At 49.5% G+C, this 25,324-nt stretch overlaps 2 protein-coding genes across 10 annotated transcripts in view; one reads left to right on the forward strand and one right to left on the reverse strand.

The window, feature by feature from the left end:
- YARS1 (tyrosyl-tRNA synthetase 1) overlaps positions 1-15,805 on the forward strand; it is a 28,786-nt gene extending 12,981 nt beyond the window's left edge. For all 4 annotated transcript variants that reach the window (XM_082345524.1, XM_082345527.1, XM_082345526.1 and 1 more), the window contains exons 5-13: positions 445-525; positions 4,335-4,427; positions 6,929-7,064; positions 7,540-7,625; positions 10,518-10,653; positions 11,431-11,528; positions 12,391-12,584; positions 13,127-13,268; positions 14,953-15,805. In XM_082345524.1, coding sequence (XP_082201650.1) covers positions 445-525; positions 4,335-4,427; positions 6,929-7,064; positions 7,540-7,625; positions 10,518-10,653; positions 11,431-11,528; positions 12,391-12,584; positions 13,127-13,268; positions 14,953-15,063 — 1,077 coding nt within the window. In that variant the 3' untranslated portion in view covers positions 15,064-15,805. The remainder of the gene's footprint in view (positions 1-444; positions 526-4,334; positions 4,428-6,928; positions 7,065-7,539; positions 7,626-10,517; positions 10,654-11,430; positions 11,529-12,390; positions 12,585-13,126; positions 13,269-14,952) is intronic.
- A 285-nt stretch (positions 15,806-16,090) lies between these two features.
- NHSL3 (NHS like 3) overlaps positions 16,091-25,324 on the reverse strand; it is a 28,477-nt gene continuing 19,243 nt past the window's right edge. For 2 of the 6 annotated variants that reach the window (XM_082345408.1, XM_082345410.1), the window contains exons 2-7: positions 22,662-22,832; positions 22,521-22,576; positions 22,106-22,229; positions 21,426-21,542; positions 18,811-21,342; positions 16,091-18,380 (exon numbers count right to left, since the gene is read on the reverse strand). In XM_082345408.1, the coding sequence (XP_082201534.1) occupies positions 18,358-18,380; positions 18,811-21,342; positions 21,426-21,542; positions 22,106-22,229; positions 22,521-22,576; positions 22,662-22,832 (3,023 nt within the window). In that variant the 3' untranslated portion in view covers positions 16,091-18,357. Of the gene's footprint in view, positions 18,381-18,810; positions 21,343-21,425; positions 21,543-22,105; positions 22,230-22,520; positions 22,577-22,661; positions 22,836-24,748; positions 24,907-25,324 lie in introns of those variants that run through there. The other 4 variants (XM_082345407.1, XM_082345409.1, XM_082345411.1 and 1 more) reach the window with 3 other exon arrangements.

Raw genomic sequence — 25,324 nt, forward strand, 5'->3', positions numbered from 1 at the left:
CAGGACTGGCAGTAGGCCTGACATCTAATAAGTGATAGTAACTGTTTGTTTATACTAGTTCAGTCTTGCCCCTTTTTTCTGAGCTCTCACAGGACTTCTTATGCCAGTTATTTGACACTTGTCACAGGCTGCCTTATTCATTGGGTACCTTTGACATGACTATGATATGTCCTCTCTCCCTTCCTCACTGGACAGTGAGCTTCCTGAGAGCAGAGACTCTTCTTATTTTTTTTACCCCATGACATCCACATCGAGTACTGTTCACTGCAGGCACTCAGCAAATGTGTATCTAGCTCTTGAAGCCAACAGGAAGGCTGAGTGCTGCTTATTTGCTTCCTGGTTCTACCTTTGGAAAATTTTAGTGGTTTTCAAAAGTTTCTGATTTCTTAGACCCATACAGAGGAAATACAGTAGGAGTTTATGCTCATATGTTTCTTTCCACAGGCCTTGGATGAAGAGTATTTGAAAGTAGATGCCCAATTTGGAGGAGTTGACCAGAGAAAGATTTTCACCTTTGCGGAGAAGGTTAGTGTCCTCTTTTTCCTATCTTTTTTTCTTTTGACCCGCAGAGGTGTGCATTAAAGTTTCTTGAATGTGCCAGTGCCAGCAATCATATGGTATGGTAGGTATTATTCTCCTGTTTTGCAGATGAGAAAGCTGAGGGTAGAGAGAGTAAGAAAGCTGTCCAGTATCACACAGTTAGTGACTGAGCAGGAATTAGCATTCAGATCTGTCTGGCTCAAAAGCCTGTGCTCTTGCTGCCGCCACCAGGAAGCTGCCCCCAAAGCTGTTGGATTTGCTTCTTTTTTTTTTTTTTCTTCTTTTTTGCTTCTTTCCTAATAGCTCAGTTTCCAGGGAAAGGTAACACCAGTCAGAACTACTGTTCTTTCCCAGACCATTCGGTCCATATTGTTCTGGATCTTAAATAAATGACTCATCTCTGAGATGAGGTTTAACAGGGTTTAAAAGAGGAAATTAGCACAAACCCATAATACTTCTTTTCTGGGAAAGAACTTGAGTAAGTTGAAAGGGGCTATTGAGAAGTGGTTGGTATTTTTGAAAGCTTCTCAAAACCTCGTATTGGTAAGGGAGTAGAGAAAACACTGCTAGTAAAAATGTAAATTCCTAATGGGTGATTTGATGACTCTAAAATGTTTCTACCCTTTGTCCTAATAATTATACAAATGTGTCCTCAAGATATAATTTTAAAAGTACAACATGGGAGTTCCCTGGAGGTCTAGTGGTTAGTATTCGGCACTTTCACTGCCATGGCCCAGGTTCAATCCCTGGTGGGGAAACTGAGATCCCGCAAGCCATGTGGCGCAGCCAAAATTTTTAAAAATTTTTTAATTTTTTTAATTTAAAAAAATTTAAAGTGCAGCTTAACTTACGTATAAAAGTATTTGTTATGTTATCAAATTAAATCAAAATCTAGGAAATAAACTTACATTCAATGGCAAGGGATTGGTTAAATACATTATGATAAGTCCTCACAGTGGGATTTTTTTTAAATTAATTAATTTATTTATTTATTCATTTATTTATTTTTGGCTGCGTTGGGTCTTCGTTGCTGTGCGCCGGCTTTCTCTAGTGGCGAGCAGGGGCTACTCTTCGTTGCAGTGCGCGGGCTTCTCATTGCGGTGCCTTCTCGTTGCGGAGCACGGGCTCTAGGCACACGGGCTTCAGTAGTTGTGGCTCACGGGCTCAGTAGTTGTGGCTCATGGGCTCTAGAGCGCAGGCTCAGTAGTTGTGGCACATGGGCTTAGTTGTCCACGGCACATGGGATCTTCCCAGACCAGGGCTCGAACCCGTGTCCCCTGCATTGGCAGGAGGATTCTTAACCACTGCGCCACCAGGGAAGTCCCCTCACAGTGGGATATCATATAATATTTCAAAATGGTTTTTGGATATATTTAATAAATGGGAAAATGTTTACAGTCCATGTATTTTTATTATTATTCAAGTATTTCTTATTCCATTTTATCTCCTCTATTAACTTTTTAGTTGAACCTTTTATTATTCTAGCAAAGATATGGCCTATGGCCTGTTTTTGTATGACTCAGAAGCTCTAAGAATGTTTTTTATGCTTTTTAAGGGCTATTAAAAAAAAGTGAAAACAAATATGCAGTGGCGACCACATGTGGCCCACAGAGCCTATAATATTTATTATCTGGCCTTTTACAGAAAAGTTTTGCCCAGCCCTGCCCTACAGATTACAACATCTGTCTTTATAATCTATTACAGTTTGTTAGATATTTTTACCACTTCCCAACAATGCAAGAACCTACAACAGTTTTACCCCATTTAACGCCCTCCTGCCCTTTGTGCTGTTGTCATATATTTCATTTTTACATATATTTTAAATCCCAAAGACTTGATTATATTGTTTTTTAAACACTCAATTTTCATGTATATTTACCCCCACTTACCCTTTCTGATACTCTTGATTTCTTCCTGCGGTTCTGTGCCTCTGTGCTTCCCTCTGGGATAATTTTCCTTTGGCCTAAAGACCCCTTTGTGTTTTGTGTTTGCAATGCAGGTCTCTTGGTAATGAGTTCTTTCGGCTTTCTTTTGTCTGAGGACATCTTTCCTTTGCTTTCTTTTTTGTTTTTGTTTTTTTTTTTCCCTTGGCTTTCAATGGGTATAAAATTCTAGGTTTGCAATTATTTTCTTTTAGCATTTTAAGGAGTTGTCCTGTTGCCTCTGGCTTTTATAGTTTCCATTAGAAAGTCACCTGTAAGTATCATTGTTTCTCCTTTGCAGATAGTATATCTTTTCTCTGGTTGCTTTTAAGGTTTTCTCTGCCTCTGATTTTTAGCAATTTGACAATGGTGTTTTTAGCTTTAGTTTTCTTTGTATTTATCCTGCTTGGATTTTGCTGAGCTTCTTGAGTCTATGGGTTGATATTTTCATCACATTTGGAAAATTGTCCCCTACTATTTCCTTTAAATATTGTTTCTGTCCTCTTCTCTCTCTCCTCTTGAGACCCTAATTTTACACAGATTAGACCTCTGGATCATGTCCCACATGTCTCATAGCCTGTTCTGTTGTTTCCCTCTGGGCTTTAGTTTGGTTATTGTCTATTGATTTTTCTTCATGTTCATTAATCCTGTCTTCTGTTAAATCCATCCAGTATTGTACTGTGCCATTTTAGAACTTCCATTTGATTCTTTTTTATATATTCTAATTCTCTTTTATAGTTCTCCATCTTTTATCCATTTTGTCCATCTTTTCCTCTGTTTCCTTTAACACACCAATCATAGTTATTTTGACATCCTGATCTCCTTATTCCAGTATCTGGACTGTTTCTGTGTCTGCTTTTATTGACTGTTTCCTCTTGACTATCAGTCATTTTTTTCCTGCTTCCCATTTCTAGTACTTTTTAGTATATCATGAACACCAGAGATATGCTGTAGAGGCTCTGAATTATATTTATAGAGTGCATGTTTTCTGTTTAATTACTGACTTATCACCTTGATTCTGTCAGGGGTGGGTTTTAGGCTTTGATAGAATAGGTCTATTTCAGTTTGCTCTTACTCCTATAATATGAACCTTATCTTAGTATGTGGCCTTTCTGGGGTCTCAAACTGAAATCTCATGGTATTCACAAAGCCCTCTCTGCTTTGATTGGACCTAAACTTCAACTTCTGTCCCCCCAGCACTGTGGAGCCCCTAAAATTTGTTCAGGTCTCCAGCCTCCCAGAGCCTGTTCTCTGCTGGGCTTCCTGCTGTCTCTCCGAATGAACGCACAGCTATGAGTCAATCAAGAAAGCAATGGAGAACTTTGACCTAGATTTTTGGAAGGGGCTCCCTTCTCTCTGGAACCCTCCCCAAATCCTAGCCTCCTTGTAGCCCTGAATTCCAGTCTCTATCTCCTCTGCTTAGTCAGACTGCTGCTCTCTGCTTGGTCTCTTTTTCCCAGCACTCAGTTTGAAAAAAATGCCCTCAAGGAGAAAGCCAGGGTGGATGTGGTGTCACCTAGCTCCCTTCTCTCAAGATTTGTACCCCTACACTTGTTGCTGTCTAATGTCTGCAAATGGTTATTTGCAGCTTATAGAAATGGAATATTTCTATATTTCCAGCTTTTAGAGTTGTTTATGGTGGTAGGGTAAGTCCAGTAGCCTCACAATGTAATATGAATAGAAAAACAGTAGGAAAAAAATACCCTTGTTAATATTATGATCACCACTGAAAAGTTATATATTCAGTAGAAAAAAAAGATTGGCAGGAATATATCAAACTGTTATGTGGCAGGCCAGATTAGATGAGATCGGGGCACTGAGGAGGAATTTATACTAATATCTGCTTTCATGTGTTTCTTTCTAACCCCCTAGTACCTCCCTGCACTTGGCTACTCAAAACGGGTCCACCTGATGAATCCTATGGTTCCAGGATTAACTGGCAGCAAAATGAGCTCTTCAGAAGAGGTAGGTTGCCAGCTCTGACTTGAGTCGAGAAATCTTCAGCAAGAGATGAAGAAATTGAGGACTAGAAAGAACAGTAACCTGGCTAACTAAAATTCTCAAATATCTGAGCTATAAGAAATATTAAGTTATGTAATTAATTCCAGTGGTTCTTGAGTATTGAAGGACCCAGGGAGCAGTCCTGATGAGATCCAATCATAATTTTAAGTTTTACCACTGCTGATAAAAAGTACAAGCAAAGGAACTTCCCTGGTGGCGCAGTGGTTAAGAGTCTGCCTGCCAGTGCAGGGGACACGGGTTCAAGCCCTGGTCCGGGAAGATCCTACATGCCGCGGAGCAACTAAGCCCGTGTGCCACAACTACTGAGCCTGCGCTCTAGAGCCCATGCGCCCCAACTACTGAAGCCCACGCTCCTAGAGCCCGTGCTCCGCAGCAAGAGAAGCCACTGCGGTGAGAAGCCCATGCACCGCAACAAAGAGTAGCCCCCCACTCGCCACAACTAGAGAAAGCCCCCACACAGCAACAAAGACCCAACGCAGCCAAAAATAAATTTTTTAAAAAAATGTACAAGCAAAAGTAATTTGTTCACCTGTAGAACTGTGATAAAAGTCAGCCTTATTAATGAGAAGGCTGTGGTTGCATTTCACCAATTAGCATCTTTTTTTAAAATATTTTATTTATTTATTTGGTTGCGCTGGGTCTTAGTTGCAGCCGGCAGGCTCCTTAGTTGTGGCTCACCGGCTCCTTAGTTGTGGCATGTGAACTCTTAGTTGCAGCATGCATGTGGTATATAGTTCCCTGACCGGGGATCAAACCCAGGCCCCCTGCATTGGGAGCTCAGAGTTTTAACCACTGTGCCACCAGGAAAGTCCCGAGCATCTTTTTTTTTTAATTTAATTTTTATTTTATATTAGAGTATAGTTGATTTACAATGTTGTGTTAGTTTCAGGTGTACAGCAAAGTGATTCAACTATACATATACATATATCCATTCTTTTTCAAATTCTTTTCCCATATAGATTATTACAGAATATTGGGTAGAGTTCCCTGTGCTATACAGTATGTCCTTGTTGACACCAGTTAGTATCTTGATTCTTAGGGTAATGTTTAATATAATGGTTTTGATAAATATGATGTCTTTTAACATTTAAAAGTCCTGCTTGGGGAAAGTGCAATTTTGTTCTGATCACTAAGGCACAGAATAGAAGAATTAGTGAAACTCAAAGATGTGAAAGGTTGGGTTCTGAGTTCCCAAACATGGCTGATCTTCAGAATCAGCTAGGGGACTTTTAAGAAAGAGAGAGAGAGAGAGAGAGAGATAGTTGATTAAGGCCCTGTCCTTAGAGATTCTGATAAAGTGGTTCTGGGGAACAACTCAGGAATCTGTATTTTCTTTCAAAGCTTACTGGTTGATTCTGATTGGAGTCATTTTTGGACACTCACCTAGTGCTTTAAGTCTGATTTCTAGATCTTTGTCTGATCATGGATTGGTAAATATAGGCATAGAAACGGTTATTGTTATTTTTAAAGGAATAGACTCGTTCCTTTTTCTCTCATTAAAATGCCCTATGTGTCAGTTGTTTCTCTGACAAAGTCTATCACTCACCCTATTTGGTAACGTTCACCATATCTTCGTCCTGGAAATCAGTGCCAGCAGCAGTTCCTAAATGTGACTGCAGCAGAATCACATGCAGAGCTTTTTAAAATACAAATGCCTGGGCCAACCCCAAGAAATTTTGATTCATTAGGTTTGGGTGGAGCCGGTAATTTATGTTATTTTAAGCACCCCAGGTGATTCACATACAGTCATATGTTGACCAGAGCTTGGTAACCACTGGACACAAATGAGCGTTGAGTTCACTCACTCCAAAATAAGAAACAAAGCCTGTTACCCTAAAACGGACAAATGGCTCTAGATAATACCTAATACCTGGTGTTGGTGATGGCTGTGAAACAAGTATTCTGACACACTGCTGATGGCAATGTCACTTGATATATGCCTGTCAGAAAACAGCTTGGGGCCTAGCAGTTTTTGGTAGCTATAATCCTAGAGAAGGCAAAAGGACCTCTGCAAAGATGTTCATCGTAGCATTGTATATAGTTTGTAAAAATGAGAACATAATCTAACAGTTTAGAAATTGCTAAATAAATTATGTTGTCACTAATAATTGAGAATATAATACAGCATAAAAATTACAAGCAAAGACTAGGTAACCACTCAAAAGTACTTATGATACAGTCTCAAGTGAAAAAACACAGGAGGTTTATTCTCCAGCTACAAATTTGTAACGATTCCATATGCTGCAAATAAGGCCTGGGAAGAACAGAGAAAAATTAAAGTATTTTTATTTAGTATTGTGAGTGGTCCTTCACTCCGATTAATTCTGCTTTTGTTAAAGTCATTTAATGTTTAAATCTTTGTCCAAAAAAATTAAAATACAGATTAGTTGAGCATATTCTCATTTTCAACCACAAGAGGTCCTCCTCTCCTCCCTGGCTTCTAGGAGTCCAAGATAGATCTCTTGGATCGGAAAGAGGATGTGAAGAAAAAACTGAAGAAGGCCTTCTGTGAGCCAGGGAACGTGGAGAACAACGGCGTTCTGTCCTTCATCAAGCATGTCCTCTTTCCCCTCAAGTCTGGTAAGATACTGCCTGTTTTCTTCTCGGAGGCCAGGCTGAAATAGCAAAACCAGTGCTGTGATCATACTTGTGGTTTGTCACAGTCTTCCTCCAGGGGCTGGCTTCCCCGATTCTCTGCTCTGATTTCTCATATATTAATGTGTGATTGAAGTGGGGATATCGTTGAGTTGTCTGTGTGTTTGTTAACAGGGTAGGTTCTAAGTGTGGTGTCAGGGTGGGCAGGGGTGGTAGAAATGAAGGGGTCAGGCAAGTGGACTAGAGGAATACAAAAGAGATGTAAGACACGATCGTTCCCCCGAGCTTGGATGCTAGCTGGGTATCCAACATTGCCACTCATGCAATTTAAAAACAATAAAATGCCATATGATGAAGTTCAAAATATATGGCAGAAACTACAGATACCCATACCTTTGGGCCAGGAATGCTGACTTGCCATTATCAGTGAGTTTGTTGGCATGGATCCTTTTTCTTATAGAGTTCGTGATCCTTCGAGATGAAAAATGGGGTGGAAACAAAACCTACACAGCTTACTTGGACCTGGAAAAGGACTTTGCTGATGAGGTAATACCAGAGGAGGAGTAATCCCCACTGAACTCATTCTGACAAACCTCTCCATGTGGCCTCGCCAGGTTTCTTGTTATGTGCCACAGGGCTCTGTCATCATGCTCTTGGGGCCATATATTTTGTATTAATGGCTTAGATTCACGTGGTTCATGGATTAGATTAGCAAATGGCACAAAGCTAATATATTGGTGTCCTAATCACACTCCAAAGGACTTAACCTGGAATGAAGGACCGACAAACTCAGCAAGATGAAGCATTTCAGGGACAGGTACAAAATCAAGGTTCAGAAAAGAGACACAACTATAAAAGAACAATAGAGAATACTATTCATTTCGACAAACAATTTAACAAAAGACTCACTAGGTGCGCATGTGTTTGGCACCATGCTAGGGGCTGGCATTACAAAGAGGATAAACCCTCATGAAGCTCATAGTCCATAGGAGAGGCAGACATGTGAATAAATAATCATTTACTGGTTACTGTACCAAGCATACATGGTCCAGAAATAGAACAGGAGGAAGTGATTACCTGGCTGGCTGGGAAAGCTTTGTGGAGGGGACAACATCCAAACACGGTTTCACTTGAGGATTAGGAGTTCATGAGGAAACCTGTGAGGGAATGTATTGTGCACAGATGTGGTAAGATGAAAACAGCGTGGTATCTAAGGAATCACAAGTGCTTTCGTCTGACTAGAGTCTACAAGGTGATGGGGGGCACTGTGGGAGAGGGAGGCAGGGCCAGATCATGAAGGGAAGGAGTGATGACAGTGTGTATGGGGAATGAAAGGCGGGGTCTTGACTGACTGAATTTGGGCTGAATCGTCAATGTGACAGGGCTGTCAGAAATGTTCATGAGGTCTTGGCCTCAGTCATCAGAAATGTAGAGTCTGGAACCAGGGAGTTGATCGTCCATTCAGTTCTACATTGTTCTGAGTACCTTTGGGATTGTGCATTCAGCCCTGGACTTCAATTGTGTGAGGTTTATTTGACAATCTGGGGTGTGTTGGTGGGGAGAGGAAGGATGCCATGATAGGGAACAGACTGCAAACTGTGTCACAAAGCACAGCTGAAAGAACTGGGCGTGTTGAGCTGGGAAGCAAGTATGTGTTCACCCATCCTTGAACACAGGAAGGGCTCTCCTGGGCGAGGGTTGAGGTTCCTTCTTGTGGCACCAGACGGCTGAACTGGGGCTGCGGGTGGGGACCACAGGGAGGCTTGTTTAGGCTTGAAGAACTTTCTAGTGGCCTCAATGGTGTGGTGATGGGCAGGGCTGCCTGGCCTGACCTTGCATTCCCCATCACTGAGGTGTTCAGGCAGAGGCCAGAGGACCACTGGAGGCAAGGTTGTGTGAGGGTTTGAGCATCAAATGGAAGAAAAGACTCAATGACCTCTGAAGTCTGAGGGCCCTTAAGGCCCATTTCTTGGACATTTGGCAGCTATTGCTCTGAAACCCTTCTGTCTGCCATCTGAGGCAGGCCACAGAAGCCACACCCCACTCCTCAACCCTGTGAACAGTCCTTTGTGGGACTGATGAGACGGAATAGAAGAAACGCTTCTGAAGACAGAGCTTGACAGCGTAACCAGCAGCACTTTCTGTGATGGTGGACATGTTCCATCTGTACTAACACAGTCGCCACTGGCCACATGCGTCTGTTGAACCTCACAATGTGACCAGTAAACTGAGGAACTGAATTTTAACTTACATTTAAATGTGCACATGAGGCTTGTGGCTACCATATTGGACAGTGCAGGTCTAAAGCTTTTCTACTAAAAATGAAACATTCGGGACTTCTCTGGGTGGCACAGTGGTTAAGAATCCTCCCGCCAGTGCAGGAGACACGGGTTCAAGCCCTGGTCCGGGAAGATCCCACATGCCACGGAGCAACTAAGCCCGTGCGCCACAACTACTGACCCTGCATGCCACAACTATTGAAGCCCTCACACCTAGAGCCCACGCTCCACAACAAGAGAAGCCCCCGCAATGAGAAGCATGCCTACTGCAACGAAGAGTAGCCCCCGCTCGCTGCAACTAGAGAAAGCCCACGTGCAGCAACGAAGACCCAATGCAGCCAAAAATAAATAAATTATTTTAAAAAAGAACTGAAACATTCCCGAGGAAACGAAGGAATAACATCAGAAACAAAAACATAGGCATTGTTTTATTACATGTATTCATACCTAGGGGACGTCCCCTCAGAAGATCTTAGAAGATCCTTTGGGGCCAGATTTGGGATCTAAAAGTGGTAGTCACAGGACACGAGAAGAAAAAATGGAATTACTGAGCTCCTACCATGTACTAGCACTACTCACCATTTTTACCCATGTTACGTGATTTAATCCTTATTCTGACTCTAGGAGGTAAAGGTATTGTTATTTTCACTTTTTAAGTGAAGAATCCAAAGCTCAGAGGGGTTAAGTGCCTGGTTGGGAGTCACCCAGCTAGCTGGGACTCTCACCCCAGGCTCCAACTCCAAAGCCCTGTTCTTCCTTCTTGCTCACTCAGCTTCCCCCTCAGGCTGTCTGTAGCTCCTAGGTTCCCTATGTGAATGTTTCCCTACCTGTAAATAACACGTGCTTTACGCCACTACTCGGAGCATAAATGGAGGGACTAGAAGAAGTCAATTAAAAACATTCAGCCTCTAAAAACCCTCAAGTTAATACGGAATTCAGTGTCAAAAGACCTGGGTCTTGGACATATTAGATAACCTTTTGAACCTATTTCCCCTTCTCTGCTCTACCAGCTTCACAGGCTTGTTCTGAGGTTCAAATAAGACTCTGCCCAGAAAGCACCCTGCATCCTATATGCACATTATTCTTAGTAGATTCAGGTATCCTATGCCCAGTTCACCTGTTCCAGTGCCCCTTCTCACCTGGCCTTGTACACTTGCAGGTTGTGCACCCTGGAGACCTAAAGAATTCTGTTGAAGTCGCCCTCAACAAGTTGCTGGATCCCATCCGGGAAAAGTTTAATACCCCTGCACTAAAGAAACTGTCCAGCGCTGCCTACCCAGATCCCTCGAAGCAGAGTAAGGCCAGCTGGGGAGGGGTCGGGCTAGGGGCGGTGGGGGGGGGGGGGTGACATCATCAGGTAGAGAGCCTGTCAGTGGGCCTCAGAAAAGAGTCTGTCTTCAATTCAGGCCCAAGAAGCCGGTGGTGGGGGCGTGGTCTGAAGTGCAGGAATGTCATGCCCCGTTGACTGATGGAATGGAACTCCAGTCATCTTGAATTTGGTATGGTTGGTACTATGAAGTGATTACATCCTGCTGTACCAACACTGCTATGAGTGCTGGTTTGAGACATGTACTTTGATCCTTTCACAAAATCCGCCTCTTCAGTTAAGGAGACCAATTGGGTTAGACCATGAGGGTAACACAGCTGCTCGGGCAGGGTCTGCACAGCATCGCAGGGAAGCTCATCTCTCGCCCAGTTCCCTTCCACGTGCTCCTGACTGGTTCTTAGTGGGCCAGCCACGCATCCACGATGCTGAGATGTTAACATTGAGAGTCTTGTGTGGCCCTGCCAGAAAAGGAGGAATGGCTGAATATATGCGGAATGCCCGAATGGTGGCAAAGCTACACTTGGCCCCTCCCCTCCCCTCCAGCCCAATACCTGAAGGAGAGAGAGATGAAATCTGGCATGTCACTTTTCAAAGGCTGCCGGCTCTGTTTTAAAGAAGGTATAATTCAGTGGGTAGATTCTGGGGATTCTGTACTAAGTCCTGCTAGTGTCATCTGGGGGAATCAGCAGCTGACCTGTCATGGGAAGGAGGAGAGTTCTGAGCCTTGGGTTCTTCTCATCTCCAGAGCCAGTTGCCAAAGGCCCAGCCAAGAATTCAGAACCAGAGGAGGTCATCCCATCCCGCCTGGATATCCGTGTGGGGAGAGTCATTAGTGTGGCCAAGGTACTCATTTTCCACCATGTCCCGGAGAGGCAGACAGGGGTCAGGTTTGTCTGCTTCCATCTGGAGGAAACCTGGCCTGGGATGGGAAGTAACATCCCTGAGGTCATACTGCGAGTCAGAACCCAGGCATCTAATTCCAGGCGTCAGGCTTTTCCCTTTGCTATCTCTGGACCTTATTCAAACAAACACAGCCAGGAACTCAGAATACGGAGGGATGTTAGTCAGAAGGAGCTTGTTTATCCATCAAATCCAGTCTGATTGACTCACCTGGTCTCTCCCAGCTTGTCTGGACTAGCCACAGGCCTTATCTTGGATCAGCTACTTTGTCCTTCCCTCTCCCCACCCCAGAAAATGGTGAGGGGAGGACTTCCTTTTTCCCAGAGGCAGATGGCTATGCAACTGGTGGCCTGGGACCAGTGGTCTGGGTATTTTTTTCTCCCAGTATTGATTTGCTTTTCACCATATTAGACTAACCACCAAAACTACCTTGAAATAGCTGCTGATGCTCTTGTTTCGGATGGTGAAGCCAGCAGCTGTCTCCCATCTTCCAGTCCCCCCAGGACTGGGATTGATCTGGTGCACACATGGCCATAATGGTGGCCACCCAGGCAGTCCAGGCCATTTTAATCTCTGTTAGAGGTTCCTTCCACTTCTAACACAAGTAATTAGGCTCATGTTACTCAAATCTGCCTCTTCGGGGCCCCTTCTCATGTCTGCTGCCTGGGGCCTGGAGAGTTAGCGCTAGAGGGTTCCTCCAGGGCCTCAGTAAGGAGTGGATGCCCCTTTCTGGAGTCAGAGGGTTCACCAGGCCCCATGATCTATTCCATTATGATGCTATCTGAGCCTGATATCTTGCCGGCAGCACCCAGATGCAGACAGCCTGTATGTGGAGAAGATTGATGTGGGGGAAGCTGAACCACGGACTGTGGTGAGTGGCCTGGTGCAGTTTGCGCCCAGGGAGGAACTGCAGGACAGGCTGGTGGTGGTGCTGTGCAATCTGAAACCCCAGAAGATGAGAGGAATCGAGTCCCAAGGCATGCTCCTGTGTGCTTCTGTGTGAGTGAGGACTTGTGGGGTGGGGAGCGCAGGGCCTGGGGAGGCCCGGAAGAGGGGGGATTAGCCCACATACTGCCCTTCCACATGCCAGGTGGAGGCCCTGAGAACACTATGCAAAATATGGTGCATGGAGGGATTATTTATTGTACAAGAGCCGTGGATGAAGCACTTTACCTAAAGTTAGCTTTATTAAAACAGAAATTGAAGATTCTAAGCTGTGTGCATGCTCAGGTCTCTCTACTAGTAAGAGGTGAAACCAGGATTCAAACCCAGTTCACTGGCTGTTAGGTCATATACTTCCTCCCCTAAAAGCCCAGATTTTGGAGTCTCTCCTGACATAGAATTTCAGTTCAGCCCTGGTTAACCCAGTGCTGGTGATATCCAGAGACGTAGTACAGCAGTGAGGAACTCCTAGGGCCCTGGCATTGAGGGTTCCCTAAATCCCGTTAGGCCCCTAGGAAAAGGCCCCAGTGCTTTGGCCTCCATGGCAGCTGGAGACAGTCCATAGCCTCACTCTTATCTTGTCCTGTGTGTCTTCCCAGAGAAGGGGCAAGCCGCAAGGTTGAGCCTCTGGACCCTCCTGCCGGCTCTGCTCCTGGTGAGCGAGTGTTTGTGAAGGGCTATGAGAAAGGCCAACCAGATGAAGAGCTTAAGCCCAAGAAGAAAGTCTTTGAGAAACTGCAGGTAACAATCTGCACTTTTTCCCTCATACCAGGGCTGCCTGGACTGTCTCCAGATTGCTCTGTCACTGAATCCACACCTGCCCTTTTCCCAGCTGGGCCTTCCTGCATCTAAGCCCCTCTCTTCCTTCTTCATTCCAGACCTGTCAAATGAGGTGCCTGAGGAGCCTGTGGGCCCTCGCAGATACTGAGCACTGACAGACTGTTTGAGGCACTGTGTCAGGGACTTGAGACATTTCCTCATTTGACCTTCAGTCTGTGATAGGAGATTATCCCCAATTTATCTGGCAGGATACCTGCCAAGGCCACACAGGGTCACCGGAAATGATAGAGCCAGGATCAGAGCCCTCCCGGGGTCCCTCCTGCCCACCTTGATCTGAGAGCACTCATTCTCTTTGCTTCAGGGGCATTGACTCACATGGCCTGCCCTGAATTCATTCATTCATTCATTCAGCACCAGTGTCCGGCACTGTTCTAGGTGCTTGGGCTACATCAATGAATAAAGCAGCAGAGATTCACTCTCCTTGTGGAACTAATACTACACGTGTGACTTTTTCTAGTCAGTCACCTTGTTTCCCCAACTAGACAGTATTTCTGGAGGGCATTTAGAGTGGTTTCTACCTCTCCATCCTCCTGCAAGTGGCAAATGGCTTTGTCCCCTCCCTCCTTTCCTAGTTTTCCAGGCCAGTTTTTTGAATCCACTATTTTTTTCTAGCTATAAAATAGGTTTTCATTGTAGAAATGGCTAAAATGTAGGGGAAAATGAAGAAAATAAAACATCCATAGTCCTGCTACCTAGAGGTGCTGAAAAATGTCGTTAGTGATTATTTCCTTCTGGACTTTCTCTATGCATAGTGATAATATACTTATAGTTTGAGTCATACCATGTTTATTGTTCTCTTTTTTAAAATATTTATTTATTTATTTATTTGGGTCGGGTCTTCCTTGCGGCATGTGGGATCTGCTCGTTGCAGCGCGCAGGCTCTTCGCTGCGGCGCGGGCTTCTCTCTAGTTGTGGCACGGGCTCCAGAGCGCGTGGGCTCTATCATTTGTGGTACGCGGGCTCTCTAGTTGAGGCGTGCGAGCTCAGTAGTTGTGGCACGCAGGCTTAGTTGCCCCGCAGCATGTGGGATCTTAGTTCCCCGACCAGAGATCGAACCCGCATCCCCTGCATTGGAAGGCGGATTCTTTACCACTGGACCACCAGGGAAGTCCCGTTTCTTCTTTTTTTTTTTTTTTTTAATTTAACTTTAGGCCTCAAAGATTTCCCCATCTTCTTAAATATTGAGGGGGAAGAACCACACACACACACACACACACACACACACACACACACACACACACACACATACATACATATATATAGTATTATATCATAATGATCATAATTTACCCCAAACCTGATTAGACATTGAGGTGGTTCTCAGTTTTTTACTCTTAGAATGCTACGATGGATGTCCTGGTACCTAGTTCTTTGTATTTATTCATGATTATTTTCTTAAACTAAATCCCTAAAATGAACTTACCTTAGGCAAAAGATAGGAATACCTTGAAATGAAAGCTTTTCGCAAACTGCCCTCTTAGAGAAGTTGAATCAATTTACACTACTAGTAGTATAAGAGTCTTTGTTTTCTTGTAGTCCTGCCACCATCACTATAATCACTTTTGTTGTTGTTTTTCTTGTCCAGGCTGACTTCAGAATTTCTGAGGAGTGCATCGCACAGTGGAAGCAAACCAACTTCATGACCAAGCTAGGGTACATCTCCTGTAAATCACTGAAAGGGGGGAACATCAGCTAGCCAACCTGGCGTCTTCCTCCCTTCTCATCATCCTGAGTCATCTGCTGTCTCCTTAATTTGCTCCATCCATCATCTGCTTACCCATCTCCCAGGACACTGAAGCAGGAAGTTTGGGACTGTGTTAGGTGCAAGACTTGGTGAGGGGCAGCTCAGCCTCCCCAGGATCCAGGATCACCCTGTCTGGCTGCAGGGAGAGGCTGACCTCCCAGGTAGTGATGAGCGCGGGGCAGTGCAGGGAGTGCAGCCCTACCTTCTTCCCTTGGCAGCTGACCTGACAAATCTGGTTTCAATATAACATAACTCAGAAAAAGTTTATGCCATAATCCTTGTAACTGGAAAAATATTGGTTTCCAGTTTTCCTAGCGTTATCCCAGCAGCTGTGCCTCTGGCTGGGATCTGGTGCCTGAACTGGGCTAATTACAGCCTCTCCCCAACAGGAAACTGTGGGATTTGAAAAGGGAAGGGAAGGGAAAACAGAGAACCTGGTGGTCTACCAAGTGGTTGGCAGCTTTCCCCAATGCCTGCCAACCCTGAGGCTTGTCGCTGGGGGCAGAGCCTGCCCCAGAACTCCTGGATTGCCCTTTGATCCTGCTGGGGGGACACTCCCTAAACCAGCTGCGTGTTGTTGGATGGCACAGCCTGGTTCTTTCTTCAGGGAGGGTGTGGTACTTCTCCATAAGGCATCTCAATCAGGACCGCTAAGCATCATTGTCATAAATTCAAATAAAATGTCTGAACAAGGGTGTCTGGACGGGACCTGTCTGTGAGCTGCACCATCTCAGGAAAGGAGAGCACAGTGTGTAGCAGCTTCTGGGCCCCTCACCCAGCCTCGGGCTGTTTGTATCTTGGACTTTTGACCCTGTAATGGGAGCGGGGGTGGACTAGGCTGGATGGCAAGACACCTTGACGTTCCCTTTAGCAGTGTTAAAAAGAAGAGGCTCACTTTACGGTCCAGAACGTTGTCCCTTCTAAATGTGGGCCCAGACCACCACCTTGACCCACCCCATTAAGAAGCAGCAGCCACAGCCAAGTTTGAATCATTTAATTAATTAACATCTTCGAATGAAACCCACACAGAGCTTTTTCCATGTGTATCACTCCAGCTTCAGGGCAGAGGGAATAGATTGTATAGACATATCAAAGACTCAGAAACTTAAAGAAATATATATATATATATGTGTGTGTGTGTGTGTGTGTATATATATGTGTATATATATATATACACACACACACACACACTAACATTTTTATGGAAATTAAAAATCAGAGGCTTTTGGTCTCTCCATGTGCACTAGGTCAAGCTCATTTACCCAAGAGGACAAAAGGATTGCCTCTTGGAGATCCTCCCTTCTCCTTTCTACTCTGTCCCACCCAGTGGGGAAACAAGCTCAGAGGAATCTAACTGAAGATAAGGGGCTCCAGTAACATAGGGAGGGGAGGGAAAGAAACACAGAAGGTGGGCTCCCTCCTACCTCCAGCAGCTCCGAGGCTGCTGCCAGGGCCTGGTGTCATGGAAGCTTTGGCCTGTTCCTGGTTCCTGGTTCCCGGTTCCCGGGGGGTTGAGTCAGGAGCTCTGAGCAGAGGAGTGCTTACTGACTGTCCTCTTTCCCCAACTCACTGGGCAGGCACAGCACATACCCAGCAGCAGCTCTCCATTACCCAAAGGGCAGGGAAGAACATTGGTTTATAGCTACAGAGAGAAGAGAATAGTGAGAGAGGGCCATAGGAACCTGGGATCTCAGACCACATCCCCTGTGTTCCCAGCTCTTTTTCTGGGAGGGGGTCAACCTCTCTCCTGGGTGGAGGAGAAGCAGCTAAAAGCAAGGTCCCTTGCCTGGCTCAAGCCTGAGTCACTGTTGAGGAAAGAGGATCAAGACAGAAAGAGTGACCTGGTGACAGCCATGCTGCAGTGGAAGGAGGCACTAGGGCCACCCCTGTGGAGCCACTGGGGCCAGTGAGGAAACCAGCTTACCGAGATAGGTGGCACAGGTTGAAAATGGAAAGGTCAGTAAAATTCCTGGAGGAGAGATCAGTAGCGGAGGCTGATGTCTAGGGGGGAACCACCCAGCCCGCCCCTAGGAGCGCTGAGTTCCCCCTCATTGACTAGGGAAGAGTCTGTAATAGAATGCACATTTGGCTTCCTATCCTGTCACTCAGCGTCAGCTCCCCCCAGTGGAACCACCTGTGCTGAAAGACAGCTGCAGAAAGGACGTGCTCGGAGCAGAGTAAAGGTCAGAGGATGAAATCCATAGGGCCGGGTCTGGGCCCACTGCCCAAATAGGCTCTTCCCTGCCAGACCCACCCCTCCATCCATGTCCTCAGTACTTCCTGTCGAGCTGAAAGGAACCCAGCTTTGCCATGGCCTGTGGCTCCTGCCTCTGAAGAGTCGTGCCCGCCCACCCCAACCTGATCAAGTAAAACAGGGCCAAGTGCCCCATGACGTGACTCTCTACTCTGTTCTCCCACTCTCTGAGGACAGAGAGAGCCTGTGGACCTCCCCTCTGGTTCTTTCTCCCCCGCCCATTTGGGCCCTGGCAGTCTCCCACTTCCTGTCCCCTGCATGGAGCACCTGGCAGAACTAGAAGGCAGGAGGCTGGTTGGTGGTAAGTTGAGGCACAGGAGGGCTAAGCCCCGCTGCACCTTTTGTGCTTTGGAATTCCACAGCCCCACTCCTGCCTCCAGCCTGGAGAAGCCTGTGGGAATACAACGACTTGCCTACCTCCAAGAACTAAGGATACTTGCAAACTGGATCGGAGGAGGGGGACAGATTAGTCCCAGCCATGGGCTGGCTGCTGGGGACTGATGCTGCTGCCATGTAAACAGGCCCCTGGAATGTGGCTTCGCGGGCCCTGGAGGATGGACATGCAGCCACTTTTCAAAAGTGCTTTGATTCTGGACTACAGCATGTGCATGATTTGGACATTAAAAAAAAAAAAAAGGAAAAAAGAAACCTCAAGTGAGGTGTTCTGTTCCCAATTCTGTGGCCTTGAGGCCAGCAGGGGGCACAGACACCCACTCCCACCAGCTACCTCCTTCAAGATGAGGCTAAGGCCAAGACTGAAGCAGCAGCTGCCAGAGGTGAATCCATTCAGGAAAAGCCATGACAGCCGGATGACTTGGAGGACAGGAGCCACACCAGGCTTGCGTAATTACTGAAGGCCGTGGAGGTTAAGGCTGCAGGCGTCCTCCCTATTAGGTTAAGTGTCTGCCGTATCCTCTCATCCTTGGAGCCGCTCAGGTCCCTGAGATTGTATTCCTGGGATGGGTCAGCAGTGCCAGCAAGGTGCCTGGTGGTCAGACCAGCTCTTTCTGTGGGTCTGTGGAGAGAAAAGAAGGGACACTCAGCAAGGGACCCCCGAGCTTGGTTCTGACCACTGAGAGCCCAGGGCACATCCTCACCCCCTCACTTTACTGACCACGACAGCAGCACTGGGCTGGACGTTTTACAAACGTTCCCTCTGCCACTATAATGTATCGTTGCCTCACACTTTACAGTGAGGAACCCGAGGCTAGGATGGGTAGATAAAATGGCAAAGTTGGAATTCAAACTTCAAATTTCAGTAGGTCTGACTCCAAAGCCCCACAATCCATGCTCCTTCAGTGCAGCTCATCAGAGGTGACAGGTCACCCTTCCCAGGCACCCCGAGACCAGAATCCAAGAGCAAATCCCTAATGGCAGGACTTCTGATACCTGTTTCCCATGACCAGTGATGGGACCCACACCCCACCCCTCCCGGCCCACCGTACCTGTGCCAGGCAGGCCCAGCTTCTCCTCTGGACCCACCCGCTGCAGGACATCTCCATTCTCTGCCAGCTCCTCCTTAGTCCTGTCCTCGGCATGGGGGAGCCCGTTGGTGGGAGGAGCAGGAAGGGGCTCAGCCCGAGGAAAGCTGGGGGAGGTGGGGGGGGCGGCTCCCCCAGAAGGCTTGCGGGCCACAGGCGGGGGGGCCTTAGGTGGCTTCTTTGGGGCCTGGGGTGGCCGTTGCTCTGAGATGCTCCGAAGTTCAGCTATCAGGTTCCGCTGGAGGTCAGCCTGGGTCTCAGGGGACACGGGCTGCTCCAGCTGCAGCTTCTTGGTGCCCTTGGAGAAGATGAAGCTGGCCGTAGAGGCAGGGGACCGCGGCTCTGCCTCAGGTGGTCCATTGGGCTGGTCACTCACAGGGCCCACGCTGGCAGCCAGATTGGAGGCCTTGAGCTGAACAGCAGCGTGGAGCCCTGAGGAGGCAGGCGCTGGGCTGGCCCGCCCTGACAGGGCCCTTCGCAGTGGCTTCTGGGGGGCCGACGGCCCTGACGCTGGAGTCGGAGCCACTGTGGGAGTGCCTACAGAGCGCAGCCGAACCATCTGCAGGAGTGAGGGTGTGACCAGGGGTGCACCAGCATCCTCCCTGGGAAGGCCGCCACCCTTGCTGCAGCCCCCCGGTTCCCTCCGAGGGACCTTGGCATGAAGCCCTGGGACAGAACCAGCAGCAGATGGGGCTGGCAGAGCTGGAGGAAGATCTGGGGTACCACGGGGCTGGCTCTGGAAAGAGACAGTAGCTAAGGAGGGCTCCGGGGGGCGTGAAGGGTCTGCAGGCTCAGGGCCAGCCACAGAGAAAAAGGCCTCCTCGGGTGGAGGGAAGTCGGCCATAGACAGGTCCTGCTCCTCCGGTGCAGGAGGCGGGGGTGGGGGCCAGTTGGGATCTTGGAGGGCCTCCTCAGCAGTCCCCGGAGCAGACAGGGCCTCCTCAACCACCTCTGGCTTCTTAGTGGGTGGGGGGGGTGGGTGATAAGATGGGGGTGGGGATGGTGGGGGTGACTGGTCTTTGGAGGCACCGGGAGATGCCTGAGGTGGGGTTAGGGATGTCTGGGGAGTAGGTGGGGACTCAGGGCTGGCAGCAGTGGTAGAGATGGGCCCAGGGACCAAAGCAGGGGCAGCTGGAGCAGGGGCAGCTTGGTTTGGGCTCTTGGGCTTAGAGGGAGGTGGGGAGAAGGGGGCAGGCACCTTGGGGTGAGGAGGTATGACAAACCTGTCACCCAGGGCGGTCGACACGTGCGGACCAGAGCGGTCTGAGGGTGCCGGATCAGAGGAGGAGGAACATAGAGACGTGAGGGAGGAGGAGACGGAGGCCCCGGGAGATCGAAGGGAAGTGACACGCTCTGGTTTAGGGGGTTGGGCCTTGCCTGGGGAAGCAGGGGCCCCTGTTAGACCCTTGGGAGGCAGGGTTGGGGTACCACTTTGGCTCGAGTATCCACTGGAGGGTGAGAGTGTCCGTTCTGGGGAGCGTGGGGGACGCCGGGAGCCACCTGGAGACAAGCCAGGCACCCAGCTGCCTGCTGAGCTGGATGGACAGGGTGCTGCCCCCATCCCTTCTGACCCGCCAGTGGTGGGAGGCCGGGGCAGCTGTTGCTGCTGCTTCCGCTCGGGCTTAGGAGGTAGCCCCAGGGGCCCATCATGTGCTGCTGAGCTGCGCTGATGGAGCGAGTGGGTCCGGCGGGGAGGTGGCGGGGGCCGCTTCAGCTTACGTAGGGACACACTCCGGCCGGACAACTGGCCACCGCTCCGAATGCTGACAGTGTCCGAGGCCTCGGCAGTGCTGCCCCCGCTGGGAGAGCCCCGCCCGCTGCCCCCCAGGGGAGGGGGCGCCACGTTACTGCTGGCCACAGAGCCCTCTGGCCGGCCCTCTGAGCCACCCTTAGAGGAGAGGGTGGAGCCGTCAGACACAATGGTCTCAGAGGACTGAGAGTGGCTCCAGGTGTCACTGGAGGAGGAAGGGTGGCGGCTGCGGGGTCGCGGGCTGGAGACCGAGGAGAAGTGGCCCAGCGAGCGGATGGAGGCCGGGCTGGCTGAGAGCAGGCTGCAGCGGCTCAGCGTGCGCAGGCTGCAGCGGCCCAAGGCCACCACGTCCACTGTGGGCGGCAGCACGGCGTGCGGGATCAGCTTCGACAAGTAGGTGGCCTGGGGCGAGATGGACATGGCCGGGCTCAGGGGTTCTGGAGGCCCTGCCCCTCCGGTCAGTCCGGGCACTGCTAGGGACATGGGCCGGGTCAGTGGCAAGGGCCGGGCCCCCGTGGACCGGCCAACGAGCGTGTCATCCCGGTAAATGCGGTCGATGTGGCGCTGCAGCATGGCCTCTGCCTGGGCACCGGCTTCGGCCTCCGCCTCCAGCGCCTGCAGGGACACCCTGGCCCCTGGCCCTGAGGCCGGGCCCGCCGGATGGCCGTCCACCGTGGGGATGCGGACAGCGTCCCGTGGACCAGGAGGCCGAGGAGTACCTGGTGCCTCACGTTCATTCCGCAGGCCTGGAATGGACAAGGAGGGCGTGGGAGTCAGCAGTGGGGGCGGCCGGGGCTGCCCGCCCACAGCCTCCTCATCAGGCGCTCACCGAGTTCCTTCTGCACGTGCTGTGGCAGCCCCAGCACCGTGCTCCGCCGCTCCCGCCGTCGCCGTCCTGACTTTCCAGATGATTTGGGAAATGAGTCATGCGGTCGGAAGGTGGAGCCTGGGGGCGAGTCCAGGGAGAGAAACTGTTAGAGCAGGTCTTGGGGCACATTCTGCAGAGCACAACTTTTGTAGAATATTAGTAAGAGCTCTGTGAGAAAAGATTTCCACAGTCAAGTAGGCATGGGCAAAGCTGGGTTAAACGAAGCTAGACGCTTTTCTGGAAGGCTTTACTAGGTCAATAATGATGATTTCCATTTAGCGAACACTTATTATGTGTTAGCATGCTAAACACTTGGCATTCATTCCAATAAGGTACGTATTCTTATCCTCATTTTTATAGAACATCAAACAGAAGCACAGAGAGGTAAAGGGTTGGCCCAAGATCACAGAGCTGTAAATAGCAACACTAGGCTCAAAACCAGGTTTCTCGACTCTTCACTGTCCTGCTTTTTGGTTAATGCTCATTATGAACCTCCAAGAGGACACAGGGTACTATGTTTCCTGAATCCACTGAATCACAGTCTTGGGAAACACTAGATTAGGAGGAAAAGGGAAAGCTGCAGGTGCTGGGTGCCCACCACCCCCTCTCCTGCCCAACAATCCTGGCTGGTGAGTGGGTACCTTTGCGCTGGATCATCTCAGAGCGGACGGAGAGAGCATCCTCTGCCGTGGAGCTCTCAGCTGTGTAGGACGTGGTCTGGCTGCAGAAGGAGATGCTATCATCATCTGGCCCGGTCCGGGAGGACTATTGGGGGAAGAAGGATCAGCCCAGAGGCGTGAGTGGGGCTTACCTTTGCCTCCTCAGGCTCCCCTTTGTAACTTCTGACTCAGATTCACCCCCCACCGACCTGCCCCAGCATCACCTAGCACTGAGCAGGCATCAGCTAGAGCTACCCTGGACCAGCCCTCAGGGGTATCTCGTCTAGCCTTCATGATACAGAAAGGAAACAGATCCAGAAGGGTTCAAAGACATACTTGTCAGAGGTCAAGCAGGGAGAGAGGAATACATCAAGACTGAGCTGGGGGCAGGGCTCACCTGGATGCTCTGGGTGTCTCCATGGTCCCAGGCACCCTTGTTCAGTTTCTGTTTTTCTGAAAGGCATCAGAAAGGTATGTTGAGCTAGGCCCCTGACTTTGGGAGCTGAAAGTAGCGCTGGAGACAGGAGGAGAAGGTTACCTTGGTGCTGGAGGGAACGGAGCCCCTCCTGGGCCTGCGTGTGCAGCTCTTCCAGGTGAGGCGGTCGCCCACTGGGGAAGAAGACATTGTCCTGGTGCTCATCCACTGCAGACCCTAGCCCCTGGCCTGGCCCCACACTTAGTCGTTTGTCGCTCTCAGCCTTGGCAGAGCCTGCTGGGAATGGAGGAGGAAGGAAAGTGAGGCCCAAAGGTATCTGGGCCCTGGGAAGGCACAGGCACTGCAACAAGGGCACCCACAGTCCCCAGAGTGCACAGGGCACCTGCACATACATGCAGTGCCTACTTCCCCCAGTCTGTACTCAAAACCCACAGTCCTGGGGTATACACTCAATATACACAGCCCCCAAGTACATACACGAGCTATAATCCAAGTGTACATATATCTGAGCACCCACACCACACAAAGGGCCCCATATAGGGCATCATACCCAGGGCACACATGCCCACCATATATGCACACAACACCCACAGGCTTCATTCAGTATGTATACAAACACATAGCACCCAAGTAAAACCACATCTGTGTACCCACACCAAGAGCACACCCAGCCGCCACATATACACATGACACCCACAGTCCCCATTCTGTATATACACAAACAGTACCCAAATATACAACTGTCACTCAGGGCCCCATGCAAGACACTCCAGTGTACACATAGCCCATAGCAAATACATTTCTCTTGTCTCCAGATCCTGAGCTCCACTTTACAGGAAAACAAACCACCTCTTTGTACACCCCATTGGCTCAGGTCCAAGAAAAAGACACATGGGACACTAGGAAGGGGTGGGCACTAGCAAAGGTCTTAACCAGATTCCCAGGAAGTCCTGGGGTGTGGGCTAAACCAAGGATATGGCCACTTGGGTCCCCTACTCACCCATGCAGCTGTCCCTTAGTGGAAGGATAGGCTGGGGAGAAGAGAAGAGGGACCCCAGCCATACCACTCCCCCTGAGGCAGCTCCAGCCTCTCTTGGGGAACAGTCCCAGGTATCCCCCTCTCCTGGAGGCCCAGGGCCCTGGTGCAGAGGAGCCAGGGGTCCATTACAAAGGATACTGTTACAGGCCCTGCCCATGGAGGAGCTGAGCATCTAATCCTGGGAATAGGGGCTGTGTCAGCACTTTGCAGCCCCAGCCCCCCTTTAAACAGAACCCACAACATAAGCAAAAGCTCTGGCAGGGTCATGTGACCTTGGCAGCACCTTGTGGAGGGACAGGAACAAAACAAGCCCTTTAAAGGGCCATGCCCCAAGATCAGGGTCTTCAATTCAGACACCTGAACTGCCCCTTCCGCCTTCCTGAGCACATTCTTCAACAGCCAAGCTCCTGCCCAGGGAATCCTCAGGAATCCCACAAGGTCAGAGCTAGGAGGTCTCTCAGTGATCCTCCTCTCCCCAACCTCCTGATTTTACAAGTCCACAAACAGGCTCAAAGAGGAAAGGTCATGCCTAAGGTCACCCAGCAAATCGGAGTCAGAACCAAGACTAAACTCCAGGTTCCCCGAGGGGACTCCTGAATCACACTCAAACTGGGGGCCCTCTGGCCCCCACATCTTAATCTAGGCCTAAAAGCCCAGTTCCTAGGACGAGGAGGGCATAGGCCCCTCCCCTCAAAACTTCACCCCCAGGCCTCTAAACACGATTTCCCTGATCTGCTCCCCAACTTCCAGGGGTACTACTTTCCTTTCTACTCTGCTCCCCACATCCCATCCTCCCACACACACTGAGCTGACCCCAGAGGGGGTGCACTAACTCTTGCAACTGAGGTATTGGGATGTACCCAGTAAAGCGTGAGTACCCCTGGAGGAAGGCAATCTTGCCCGAGGACTGCAGGCTTCAAGGTCAGAGACACCTAGAGCCATCCTCTGAAACACAAGCAGAAATCAAACAAAGGCAGTAGGAAAGCTGCTGGACAAAGGCACTGCGGCCGACAGGGGAGTCTGGCCTCATTACCAGCCCTCATCCCCCACCCCATTGCCTTCCCCGGCCTTGATCCCCCATTCTACATAAGGGTCTGGCAAATGGGGGTGTCGGGGATCCCTTATCTCCCCCCCAGCCACACCCACTCACCCTTCTTCTTAAAGAGCCCAAGGAGCGCCGGGAGGTGGCGGCCCAGGAACACCACCATGACTGCCGGCGCCACTCGGACCGTCCCCTACGTTGACCTCTCCAGAACGCCGGGCGATGCCTTCACCATAACCCAGCGCTGAGGGGATGAGTCTGCCCGCCCAGCTGCTGAGCGCCGGCTCCAGGCAGAGGAGGGGGAGGGGCTACTCTCCAGGTCCTCCTCCCACCTTCACCACTGATCCCGCCCATCCACCGACCCCGCCCCTCGAGTGCAGAGCAGGAGCAGGCGCCTTCCCACACTCCAACAGGGAAACTGAGGCCCGGAGTCTCTGGGTGCTCGGCTCTCGTGGAAAGGATGACTAGGAGGGCCAAAGATACTCAATTCCAGGGGCAGCCCACTACCCCTGTCCCCAAGTCCTTTTCTAAACAGTCATGAGCCAGAGCTAAGGCAAGGGTCCCGGCTGCCAGATGGTGGGTGCAAGAGCCACTAGACTAGACTTGGCATGGTGCCCACCCCCAAGTCCTCCTGGCTGGTGAGGGTGATTCCCTGGGGAAGGAGCTCACAGCGTGGAGCAGCCA

Source organism: Balaenoptera borealis, assembly GCF_965194805.1.
Source record: "Balaenoptera borealis genome assembly, chromosome: 1".
NCBI lineage: Eukaryota > Metazoa > Chordata > Mammalia > Artiodactyla > Balaenopteridae > Balaenoptera > Balaenoptera borealis.